General features: G+C 43.1%; 1 protein-coding gene across 1 annotated transcript in view; it reads right to left on the bottom strand.

Annotated features, from left to right (window-relative positions):
* Positions 1–13,319, bottom strand: part of cbr4 (carbonyl reductase 4) — a 28,568-nt gene extending 15,249 nt beyond the window's left edge. Inside the window, exons 1-3 of the mRNA XM_084308007.1 lie at positions 13,207–13,319; positions 12,711–12,856; positions 12,206–12,326 (exon numbers count right to left, since the gene is read on the bottom strand). Coding sequence (XP_084164133.1) covers positions 12,206–12,326; positions 12,711–12,855 — 266 coding nt within the window. The 5' untranslated portion in view covers position 12,856; positions 13,207–13,319. The remainder of the gene's footprint in view (positions 1–12,205; positions 12,327–12,710; positions 12,857–13,206) is intronic.
* Between the last annotated feature and the right edge of the window lie 565 nt (positions 13,320–13,884).

The following is a 13,884-nucleotide window of genomic DNA, read 5'->3' as shown; positions in this document are numbered from 1 at the left end:
TTAATATTATAATATTATAGTATACACGATAATATAACAACCAAATATCCGTTATTCGATAAATAATAATAACGTGTTTAGTCCCTTGTTTGAGCGAATCTGGGTTTAACATGATTTGTGGAGCTCCCTCTGGTGATGTGATTGTGGTATTCACTGACCTTTGGGAAGTATTTTGACATGTACATGGGTACCTTGGTCTTGTAGACCAGGCCCATTGCAAGTTGCTGTACTCTGTCGTCTACTCTAAGCCATCCTAGTTTGTCAAAGTGGGCAGGGGTGAGGTGGGTTCTAGGAGTAAGGTCAAGCAGTAGTCTGACCAGTTTGTTTTGAGATGTTTGTAATTTTGTTTTTAGCGCCTTTGAGGTGCTTTGGTACCATGAGGTGCAAGCATAGTCATAGTACCCTTGAATGAGTGCTCCTGCCAGAGTCTTAAGGGTATTCTTGTTTACCAGAGAGGAGATCCGGTACAAGAATCTAGTTCGTTGGTTGACTTTTTTTATTACATTGGATGCCATTTTGTCACAGGAAAGATTTGCCTCTAGGATGGAACCTAGGTATGTAATTTCATCTTTCCTTGTGACAATATTGTCACCCACTGTAACTGAGAAGCCGTCGGTCTTGCTGAGTTTGTTATTTGAACCGAAGAGAATGGACTCTGTTTTGCCCAGGTGTAATGATAGTTTGTTATCAGCGAGCCATATGCAGATTTTGCCTAGTTCCGAGCTGAGGGTTCTCTCAACCTGTAACTTGTTCTTGTCAGAGACCAGCAGGGCTGAGTCATCCGCAAACAGGAACAAGTTGCAGTCACAAGCTGACGACATGCCATTTGCATAAATTAGAAACAGTAGCGGACCTAGTATGCTTCCTTGTGGAACACCACAGCTCACTGTGAGGGGGGGGGGATAGGGTACCGTTTACCTCCACCATCTGCTCTCTCCCCTCCAGGTAGGATTGTATCCAGCTCACTGATAGACTATCAAAACCAATTGCTTTTAGCTTGTCAATCAGAATGGTGTGATTGACAGTGTCGAAGGCCTTTTGTAGGTCCAGCATGACCATGCCGCAGTATTTGCCCGCGTCCACCTCTTGTTTGATGTGGTCGTTTAAATAGAGAAGGCATGTGTCAGTGGAGTGGGATGTTCTGAAGCCAGATTGGAATTCGTAGATTATATATATATATATTTTTTTTGCAGTTTTGATCATGGAGTTTACGTCATTTCTTAGTCTGTTTCTTTCCAGTTTGAGTTCAGTCACGTGGGCTTGGAGTTCACTGCTCGTGCTTTTGGTAAGCTTTGACTGACTTTTACGAAACTCAGAGCATTTTTTTTCTCTGGTTTTCATAGCGGCCAGTATTTCAGTGTGCATCCACGGCTCAGCACGATTTTTTACCCTGGTGGTTCTTAGGGGGGCCATGTTGTTTAGTATTGTTGAAAATTTGGTTTTGAAACCAAGCCATGTTTCTTCAACCAGTGTACCATTGAGCTCATCTGACCAGTCCAGGCTCTCCAGTTCAAGGTTAAAGGCCTCGCTAGAGTAGGTTTTGAGGTCTCTAGATGTGACTGTTTTGTGACAGCCTGCCTTTTGTTTTAGCTTTTTGCGGGTACAGAATATCATATAATGATCACTTAACCCGCATGCTATAACCCCTTTATTGGAGATCTTGGACTTGTCAGAGGTCAGGATGAGGTCAATGGTAGTCTGAGTTGATTCACATACCCTTGTGGGTTGGGTGATTAGCTGGCTGAGGCCGTGCAGATCACAAAACCTATTGAAGGATTTGAAGATGGGTGCATCTTTTTGTTGCATATCCGTGTTCCAATCCCCAATAAGAATCTTTTCTGCATCCTCAGCTCCAGCTAAGCACACATCCAGCACATCATAAAAGCCATTTTGATCTGGCGGTCTGTAAATTGTGCCGACTAGAACAGATTTAGCCCTTTCAAATAGAATTTCCACCCATACAGTTTCAATAGCCTCATGATCTAGGTCAGTACGGTTAATGAATTTGGTGCCCTTATGAATGTACATGCAGACCCCACCTCCATACTTGTTTCTATCATTACGGACTATTGAATAATTCTCCAACTCTATTTCAGGGTCTGCTATTGATGAATCCAGTTTAGTTTCAGAGAATTTACCTTACCGCTAATAAACCATCGTCTTATTTCTGCCAGTTTGTGTCTTTACATTTAGGTATGGTATTCTATGATCCTGCTGCTCAATCATTCCACGTAGATAAACAGAGATATACCGAATATGAAGGTAGACCATCATGGAGCCATGTAAAGGTATGGATTTATATATATTGTGGCAGACCGGCTGGCATGGTAATAGACGGCCGCTATGTGTCGACCAAGGTACTAGGACATATGCCCATATTAGGGGTTCCGGAGAGACTCCCGCCCGCGCAGAGCGCATCAGCACAGATGCAGCGCACCTGTGCCAGATGCGCCCGAAACAGGTGAGCGCAATCACCTGTCAATCAATGTAGCATACAAATTGGAGACAGAGACACTTTGGAGTAGCTGAGGCGAAACCATATGGAATGGAGGCACAAGATTTTGGAGGCAAAAAAATAATTTTTTTTCTTTTCTTTTTTTTAAACTTCGATATTTTTTTTTATGTTCGAAGCTTGTGCCATCGAACGAAGCTTCGAAGTATTTAAGACAGCCCTAGCTGTAACCCCCGACAGTCTGAGAACCCGCATGTGTATCGACCCCTGCTTGTCTGACGTCTCTTCTCCCGGATCAGCCCCCGCCCGTATGAGAACCGCTCTCTGTGTACCGGACCCCGCTAACGGACCAAGGCGATTCTATTGCATTACAGACTGGCTGACGATTACCCTAACCTCTCCTTTTCCCCTAAACAGTCATACAACTACTGTTAAACGTGCTTCTACCTTGTGGGTTTTGTTAATTCTAATCTGGTGACAGCTCATAACACCCCTGAGTTTGTCACAGATGGTGGAGAATACGGGCAAATAATTCTGATTGGAATTAATCAAACACACACGCAAATAGCCGGTAGATTCAGAGACCAAGCCCTGGTCACCCAAAGCAATGTAACTATGACATACGCCACGCTTAAAAGGTGAGATCCACCATAGACTTGGTTATTCCCTGGTAACCAGAGCCCAGTGGTATCATGACTGGGGTTATGATCCCGCCGTATCGCCCCGGGCCCAAATGTATGACCTCACCAGGGTCACGAATAGCTGGCTGATGGTGGAGCCCCAGGCCTTAACTGCAGTAGAGAGGGTGATCATGGACCGCTATATCCGAGCCCTCCCATTACGAGCAAAAGAGTTGGCCTGTCAGCGGAACCCAAAAAATGCGGAAGAGCTGGTGGAAGTCATCGAGTGATACCAGGCGGCCCAAGGAGTGCTCCGGAGCGGTCGACCTCTGAGGACAGAGGGGAAGCCCTGCCGAGAGTCCACCCAGCCAGAGGAGCCTAGCCGGGGAGGAAAAGGGGCGTAACCCCGGCGGTGACGACCCAGCCAGAGTGAGGACAACCGGAGATGCTTTGAGTGTGGGGAAAAAGGACACCTTTCATGGCACTGCCCCCACTGGCGCGACGCCGAGATGCCCACAACAGCAAGTGAAACGAGCCAACCCTGTGGACTACTAACTACTTGCTGGGCCCAGGAGGGTTGGGACTCCCCCCTAACCCCGGTAAAGCTGCTCCCACAACAGCTCAATGGGGTTGAGATCTGGTGACTGTGCTGGCCACTCCATTACTCCATCACTCACCAATTTGGCTACAGAAAACCACACATTCCTCCCTGGTCTTGCTGCCTTGGTATGTTCAACCCTAGCAGTCAAGAGTCAAGATGGCCGACAGTGCTGCTGTGCATTGAAACCTGTAGAAAACGATCTGCCTAAAATCTGCATCACCAGACCAGCTACCACCATCAGGCCAGGCCCAGGATTCACCATCAGGCCAGGCCCAGGTTACACCATCAGGCCAGTTTAACTGTTTAACTGTGTAGAGGGGCATTTCTTTTACTGAAATACCGCACAGGGATAGCACACTGGATCCATCTGAACAGCTGTTTCAGCTGGAGCATTTTATAGACAAACATTACGACAATATCAACATGTCGCAACAGAAGCCTGTGAAACTTAACATTCAGACAAAGTCACAGAAGATTACAGACTGTATTAAGCCCAATCTGAGTAAAAGATCACGTTCTGACATTGAAGGTGCAGAGGAAGCTTCATTGGATGAAGCGCTGACAATAAGAGAGGTTGAAATGAATCTAACATTACAGGCCATCAATAACAGACTTGATAAACTGGATATGTTGGACTTGATGATGCAGGAAATTAAGAGCCTCAAAGAAAGCTTGGAGTTCAGTCAGAGACAAATTGATGAGCTGGTCAATGATAATGCTGAGCTGAAAGGAAAGGTGGAATACATGGGAAACAAAGTAGACATAATTGAGATAGACAACAGGAAGTTGAAGGAATCTCTTCTGGATGTACAGTGTAGGTCTATGCAAGACAAGTTTTACAGGGATAGCAGAGAAGGAGAGCAAGGACTGTGAAACAGTCATAAGGGAGTTTATGTCAGACAAGCTAAGACTGCCTAGGGACACTGTTCAGAACATCACCTTCTCTAGAGTACACAGAATGGGAAAACCCTAAGGGGACAGACCACAGGCAATAGTGGCTCGTTTTGAGCATCACCAGCAGAAGGAGCTTGTCAAGGGTATGGGGCAGGGAGTTAAAGAACACCACCTTTGGCATGAACGACCAATTTCCTCCCGAGATCAATGGAAGACGTAAGCCATTATATCCTATCATGAAAGAACATCGAAGCCTAAACAAACGTGTCGCCCTTGTAGTGGATAGACTATCAGTGTTTCCCACAGGATTTAGTGAGACTGTGGTGGTGGGTGAACCTCGGCCCCTCTAGCATAATTTTTTTTAAGTTTTAAAGTTAAATGCATCAATCTGGTGCACTTTGAGAGCAAAATTAAGAGGCTAGATCTATGATGAACTTTGTGCTCAAAACACAAAATCTACTAGACACTAGACGCAGGGGTAGGCAACCCTAGGCACGCGTGCCCGCATAGGCACGCAGGGGCATTTTCATTGGCACAGGGGGCAGCATAAAAAAATTATAATAATACAATTAATTTTTTATTTTTATTTTTTTTACTTTGCTTTGAAATATTATAGTGAAATATTTTGCACTGTTGTCGCATTTATCTAGTTGAAATCCTCCCACAGGTTCTTTTTTGTAAGTCGACTGTTTTGCACACCCCTATGACAGCTATACAGCTGTTCCCATGGTGCTCAGCTGTCAGCAGTCAGCTGGCCTCCCGTGCCCGCGTGCAGTTCCCAGGTAATCACACAGTGCTGCGGTTGCATTCTGTATGTGCCGTCTTTCATGATGGCAACCCCCGCTAAGAAAGTTAAAGCAAAGGAAATTCTGGCATTCCAGCCCTCGTGGACAGACGACTACGGGTTTGTGTGTCAGAAGGACCGTGCTGTGTGTACTTTATGTTTAGAAAATGTAGTTTGCAGAATGTCAGGTGTGAAACGCCATTTTGAGACGAAGCATCAAAAAAGTTTAAAAGATCAGGCGGATAAGGCAGAATCGATTAAACGTGCCGTGGCCAGGTATGGAAAGCAAGCCAGCACCCACCCTCAAAGTGTTCACGACTGCTAAAAACCACGCAACTGAAGCAAGCTATCGCATTGCTCATTGCATTGCGAAATGTGGAAAGCCATTCACTGATGGCGAGTATATCAAGGAGGCTTTTCTCTGTAGCTCAGATGTTTTGTTTGAAGGCTTGCCAAACAAAGAGACAATCAAATCAAGGATAAAAGATATCCCCATGTCAGCTTGAAGTGTCGAGCGACGCATCAACGAAATGTCAGAAAATATCAGAGAACAGGGCCCTATTCCCCGTACCTGGTTCAACTAAGTCGATCAAAAGTCCCATTATCGAGATTCAATTAACCCGATGTTTGAATCCGGGATTTCCCTGTTTCTCGAACGCTGATTCAGTCTAGTTCATTCGAACCAGACTTGATACTCAGGATAAGTGCGCGCGGCCGCTTCAGTTGAAAAGACAGCAGGTGTCGATCGCAGAAATCCTGATTTTCTAACGGCATTGATTGATTGATTGATTTAAAACTTTATTAACAAGATTGCAGAATGGGTACAATACAGTACGGCTCAATAGCCTCGCCGACAAGTTAAATGCATAATCTATAGGCACATTTTAAGTCCCTTATTACCCCAATCAATCAGATTATATTTATTTAAATGTAACTGCTGGCAATAGGCTTAATGGAATGAATAATCGAATGAGATCTTGCTAGCGAAAATAATTATTTCAACTCTTTCAGAATAAGTATACAAAAACAAGCCCAAAGATAAAGAGTATATCTAATTGATACGAATTAATAGATACTTATGAGGATATCTGTACTGTATGCGCTTAGGTATCATGTAATATAATAAATACATCGTTCCTAAAGTTTTCAGGCCGCAACCCCCGAAATAACGGTGTCAGAGAGCCGCGACCCCCACTATTATATAGAGGTAGTTGAAACATGCAAACGTTCACACGCACACATATGCATTGGAAGCTTTTAACACGCACAATAACTACACAGAATAACACAATAATCAAACAGGGGAACGGAAATGTCTGGCTTAAGTCAAGCTATGCTGAAAATTATCCGGCTAACTCAGTTAGCCAGGTACGGGGAATAGGGCCCAGCAAACAGCTGGATTAAAAAATGCTCCGGTGTGCAGCTTAAAGTGACCAACTACAGCCCCCAGATAACGGAGCTCAGTAAAGCAAAACTGTTTGTCTGCATTGCACCCCCGCCCCAACTCAGATTTAGGGTTGATACAACCATCATAATAATATTGTTAATAATAACAATAACAATAATGATGTAATAATGTAAAAATTATCATTAAAAATACCCGATTATGAAAAAAATATATTACGATGCATGGAATATGTTGATAGGCACACTAGTTACAACTATATTTCAAACTGGCACTTCATGTCAAAAAGGTTGCTGACCCCTGCACTAGACTAGAGCATACATTTGAGCCATCAAAGAAATTAAGCAAAAGTGGTTACCTGTGTTGAACTAGTTTATTTTTTAGAAAATAAAAAAATAGACTGGATTACTATTACGACTACTACCACTGCCAATACTACTGATACATCCCTATTGGCAAACTTTATATTAAAAAAATTATATATATATTTTATTTTATTTGTATTTTTGGTTAATTATAAAACTGTGGCGGGACCAATTAGACTGTGGCGGGCAGCAGGCCGGTAATTAATGGGAAACACTGAGACTATATATCAACTGTTTAGGGACTCCAGTATCACTCCCTGGTTATTCTGAAACCCATTGAGACTATTGCTTTATGGTCGGTAAACCTACTGACACTTCCTGTATTAAGCTAGGCTTGCATAAGGGTTTGGTTATAGCTCATATCAATGTGTGTAGCCTGAGAAATAAGTGCTATGAAATTTAATGTATGGTCAAAGCTAACTGGATTAATATCCTTGCCATCTCTGAAACGCACCTTGATGATTCCTTCTCTGATTCTGCTGTAACTATAGAAGGTTTTAAAAGATTTAGAAAAGATAGAAACAGGTTTGGTGGGTGTGTGGCAATCTATGTTCAGAATCAATTACCTGTCAAAACACGATATGATCTGATGAAGGACAACATTGAAGCTATCTGTGTGCAGGTTCACCTGCCCTATCTCAAACCAATTCTAGTTTGCAGTTTCTACAGACCTCCGAGTGCAGATGCTACATATGTTAATGATTTGTGTGATATGTTCGATAGGATATCGGACAAAAACAGAAAAAATCTTCTTACTTGGTGATTATGAATGTCGACTGGTTGGGAAAGCCATGTACCAATAGGAACAAGGTGCTCTCTATATTACATACTTGTAATCTGTCCCAAATTGTCAATCTTCCCACTAGAATAAGTATAGATAAGGATGGTAGCATTTCATCTACATGTATTGATCATATTTATACAAACGTACCAGGCCAATGCTCAAAGGCAGTCTCTGTTCCTGTAGGTTTCAGTGACCACAACATCATAGCAGTCTCCAGAACGACGAAGGTCCCAAAAGCCAAAGCTAAAATTATTGTCTCACGGTCATATAAGAGTTTTAATGTAGAAGGTTTTATTAATGAAATGTTAGGTATAAACTGGGAGGAGGTATGTTGTGAGGATGACCCAGAGGTTGCACTGGACTTATTTATGTTGAGGTACATGAGTGTAGCAGATAAACATGCTCCTTTAAAAAAGTTCACAGTCAGAAACAAATCAGCCCCATGGATAGACAGTAGCTTAAGGATTTTAATGAATGAGAGAGACATAGCCAAAAAAGCATCAGTGTGTTCCAGTTCTGCGGATGACAGACAAAAGTACCGTTCCTTACGTAATCAAGTCACAAAGTTAAATAAGGTGAAAGAAAGGGAATATTTTAAGCAATGGTTATATGATGTGAGAAACTACTACTACAAAACTACTCAACCGGCGCAGTCATGAGCAGTCGCATTACTGAGAGCTCTCGCCAAAGAACCAAAACAACAAGGTTTTGTGCACATTTTCTCCTCCTGCTAATATGGATTACGGACTCATACCTCAATTCATCAATGAAGCAACATCAAACAGAAGTGGAGAGAAGTGAAAACGGATTAAACGAGACCCACAGTGACTTCTACCTTCTCAATGGCTCGGAAAAGAAACATCTAGACGTCGGAACGGCGGCTATACACTTACACACGTTACTAACAGCAAGACCGGTACGTAAAAACGTAACCCCCGACTGGCAGATTGGACCGTAGGACCATGATCATCCTGGTTCTGCTACTTTCGGGAGACATTCATTTAAACCCAGGCCCGGTTTTGACCAGAACTCAGACTAGAAGACTTGGTCTGGCAACGCAAGAAGCGATGGAGGTTCCCATCGCGACCAACAGCATCAACAACTCAACCCGTGGCTACATCCACAGCGCGGACGGCGACTCTCCCCCAATGACGCCGCAGCAGACGAGCACACGTGAGGCAGAGACGAGAGGAGGTGAACCAAGGGTCGAAACCATGACGACCAACTCGACGCAGGATTTAAACATCTCGACGCCCGATAGCCGGCTAGCCAGCAGAGCTAACAGCGAAAACATCCAGGAACAAAGGACTCTGGAACGAGTCTTTTGTTGTACCAGCACGGCGCGGGACCCGACCCCCCCCTCCCCACCCACGACAACAAAGCCCCCCCACCCCACTCAGAGGAACAGATCACAAATGAAGAATACTTCGAACCTGACAACATCAATGAAATAACCAACTCCAATGGACTGAACATTTTCCACCTTAACATAAACAGCCTAAAAAACAAATTGGATGAAATCAAACAATTATTCATAAATGGTAAGGCAAACATACTGTGCTTCTCAGAAACTAAGCTTGACGATTCTGTAAAAGATCCAGAGATAGAGATTGAGAACTACTCAATAATCAGGAATGATAGGAACAAACATGGAGGTGGCGTCTGTATGTACATACACAAAGACACCAAATTCATCAACAGAAATGACCTGAATCATGAATCAATTGAAACTGTATGGGTGGAAATCCTATTCGAAAGGGCGAAATCCCTACTGGTTGGCTCAATCTACAGACCACCAGATCATAGTGGCTTTTATGATACACTTGACGGGTGTTTAGCTGGAGTTGAGGATGTAGACAAAATTCTTATTGGAGACTGGAACACGGATATGCAACGAAAAGATGCACCCGTCTTCAAGTCATTCAGTAGGCTTTGTGATCTGCACGGCCTCAGCCAGCTAATCACCCAACCCACACGTGTATGTGAATCAACTCAGACTACCATTGACCTCATTCTGACCTCTGACAAGTCCAAGATCTCCAATAAAGGGGTTATAGCATGCGGGTTAAGTGATCATTATATGATATTCTGTACCCGCAAAAAGCTAAAACAAAAGGCTGGCTGCCACAAAACAGTCACATCTAGAGACCTCAAAACCTACTCTAGTGAGGCCTTTAACGTTGAACTGGAGAGTCTGGACTGGTCAGATGAACTCAATGGTACACTGGTTGAAGAAACATGGCTTGGTTTCAAAACCAAATTTTCAACAATACTAAACGACATGGCCCCCTTAAGAACCACCAGGGTAAAAAATCGCGCTGAGCCGTGGATGCACTCCGAAATACTGGCCGCTATGAAAACCAGAGACAAAAAATGCTCTGAGTTTCGTAAAAGTCAGTCAAAGCTTACCAAAAGCACGAGCAGTGAACTCCAAGCCCACGTGACTGAACTCAAACTAGAAAGAAGTTTCCCTGCCTGCGTGAAGCCCGCTCTCTGTTGTGTTCCTGTTCCAGCTATTCCTGCCATTCGCGGAATTGCCCCTTTATCCTGTGTTTCCCTGTGAGTCCATTCCTGTATATCTCTTGCCACGTTTTCCAGCATAGCTGAGGTTTCTGTTTCGTGTTTTGAAGTTCGGTTTTGTTTGTGCCTTAACACTTTGAGTGCCACGGACGTGTTTTGTCGTTAGTTCATGCCGCCAGTTGAGTGCCACCAACGACATATAGCGTTTGTTTGTCGTATTTTTTTTTATTAGCAATTTGAATTCATATTTCATCAATCGAGCCTCACGCTAGTGTTGCAGACTCTCTCTGAGCTCAATTGGGAAAATACCGCCCCCTATCGTCTCTCCCTGTGTAACTGCACCCCATTGGTTTAGACTGATGGGGGGGGGGGGGGGTCCAGCCTCCTCATGTTACTTCTCCGGCGAGGCATCTGAAGAGACCCAAGTTGATCGCTGAGCCGGAAAACGCGTGGAATACATATTTACAGTACCCAACGCTGAATCAATAAACGCGATCGATATTTGGAATGGCGATCAGGAATTGGAATAATCTTTTTGGATAATATCTGATCTGAGGTAAGCAATTTATTTGACCAGTCTTGGGATAATCGGATCTGTTTTGACCTATATATCAGCGTGTGCCCCATGTGTGTGTGTGTGTGTGTGTGTGCGCGCTGATCAGGAAATGAGAATATATTTTTCAGATCGCTTCTATAGCGTGCATAAGTACACATATACTATCGATAATCTAGCGTTTATTTGAAAACTATTCATAAATAGGCCGAAAAATTACAATGTTTTTTGTGTATGCCAGAATATTCCAGTAAAGGGCGTTTATCACGGAATCTATATATTTTCCTGAAAACGAGGGCTTTTCAAAATGCTATAAAACGGAAATGAACTGATTAAAAAACAATCCGTCTCGACAATGTTGACTGCAAACAAGTCATTGATAAACGACGGGCAGATTAGACACATAGCCATAATTTAAGACAGAGATTATGCGTTCACAACGCTATCATTGAAGTCGGTGGTGGCATTCAACGGGGGTAAGGCGCACTGCATGTCTGGTAACGTGCCTTGTTTACTGCTGCTCAGTAAAGCCCATTTCATTATACTTCACTCCGTCGACTCTGCCTCGTCTCTGTTCGTTCACTGTCTGCAATTGGGTTCTACCTCCACCACCACCATGCCAGATCATAACAAAAGGTGTCAAATTATCGCATATTGGACTATAAGAGGTTTGACCTAGAAGCTCAGGGGAAGAATGTGAAAAGGCTCTGGTGACAACTTCTGTACAAATAACAATCTGTATAGTCAAAGTCACACCTCCAAGAGGAGTTAACCATAATTAACAATCTGTATAGTCAAAGTCATGCCTCCAAGAGGACTTAACCATAAATAACAATCTGTATAGTCAAAGTCATGCCTCCAAGAGGAGTTAACCATAGGAATCGTGTTTTTGAGTGGAGGGGATCTTTAAAGGAGACAAACTCTCAATATGTCCGAAATATGACACATTAGTCTAGTAGTCGACTGCTCCACTTGATCATTTTGTGTTCAGGGCATTTTATTGAACCATAATCCATATGTCTTGATGAATTGAAAATGGGGGACCCTGATGTAAACAAGACAAAAGTATTTTTCTGGTCTGTATCCTGTTTGTATTGAGCCGTACTGTATTGTACCCATTCTGCAATCTGTTTTAATAAAGTTTTCAATCAATCAATCAATTAGGTGCATCTTCTGGACTTTTATTTTGCACAGAGACCCTGTTAATTTCCTAACCTGCCTACACACCTGTTGATGCCTGCAGCATTCACAAGATACGAGATGTTTCCATGGGTCTTCTGGATCGTCTCAAAGGTCTTCTGCACCTCCTGCCCATTGGAGACGTCACAGCTGTAGGCCACGTGGTCAGCTAGAGAGAGCCATAACAGTAATACATGTAATTCCAAGAGGGCTGACGTGATTATTTTGCAATGCTGCATGACACCACACTTCTACCGATTATTTGTGTTTTTACTTTTAAAATGAATTCACAATGTTTATTATTCTAATATGGTCAAATAATGGATCCTATGACATGATCACTACTATGATGAATTGAAAATGGGGGACCCTGATGTCAACAAGACGAAAGTCTTTCTCTGGTCTGCATCCCCTTATTTAACAATTGTATGTATTGAGCTGTACTGTATTGTACCCATTCTGCAATCTGTTAATAAAGTTTTCAATCAATCAATCAATCAAAACAACGCGGTACCTCCCTGCTTTCTCGAGATAAAGCTGGGAACGAGGTTACCTCCCTGCAGAGATGCCATGGCAGCATGGGCAGAGTCTTGGTTCCTGGATACAACAGCCACTCTACAGCCCCTCTCTGCCAGGAGGAGAGCCACGGCCCTCCCGATGCCCCTGGAGCCCCCACATACCACAGCCAACCTGGACATACTACCGGGAGGAGATAGACAACAGACACGTGTTAAAATAATAATGCTATGTATGCACCCAATCATAACCATAGTGGGGTCGAGGGGCTAATCAAAGGCGGAATATAGAGTTTAGGGGACAAACAAGAGAAGCAATGTTTAACCCGCCTTGTATTTGTATCTTAATAAATTGGCCACCACTGTATCAACTCGAAATGTTTAACAGGTCTGGGTCACATCACCTGTCAAATAACTATGCTAACCAAGCCAACAGTGTTACTGTTTACAATACATTTGTTATAGGTTTAGTTGAACTAGATTACTTCAATTACATTGCATTACTTATTTGAATAACGAGGACATGTTACTCACGTATCTCTTTGATTACAACTGTTCTAAGTCGGAAAGTAAATGCAGTAAATCTAAGGCATACTAAATGGTATCCTTGACAGTATAAAGTGGACACTCATGCAGGTCGCCATTTTTTACCCCTGTACAGTATTATTGTACTACTACCTATTGACCACAAGAGGGAGCAAAATGCACACTTATAAACGCCATGAAAAAGAGCAGGGGATTGTTTGCTGCAACATTTTTGTGGACGAGCTGCACATTGCATTATTAGGGGATTGTATGTTTTGTCCTGTGCCCAGAAAAAAAACAGCTGTAGGGGAGAGTGGGGTGAGTAGTGCCAAGGGGCATGTAGTTCCACCCATAGATAGTTCTATATATATCTATGGTTCCACCCCTGTTATCTAGAAAACAATAGAAGAAGTTGGTCATGTGACAACATATTTTTGAAGAGGCATCCATTTCACTCAACCTGCAGAGAAGGGAGACACCTGGCTTGAGAGGTAAGCACATTTAAGTCCAAAAAACAGTTTTTTGCCCTCCAAAGTAAAATTTGTATGATCAAGGTTTTTTTATTGCTGTGTTTGAACAATTATAGACAACTTTGAAAACAGTTCACACATGTTTTAGTGCTTTAGTAAGCTACACCATGAGTCTATACAGTTAGCATGATGCTAGCTCAAAACAGCTGGGGGATGC

This window comes from Notolepis coatsorum (genome assembly GCF_963971535.1).
Source record: "Notolepis coatsorum genome assembly, chromosome: 2".
NCBI classification, from domain to species: domain Eukaryota; kingdom Metazoa; phylum Chordata; class Actinopteri; order Aulopiformes; family Paralepididae; genus Notolepis; species Notolepis coatsorum.
Note: the sequence above shows the minus strand (reverse complement) of the source record. Positions and strands in the feature narration are given on the sequence as shown.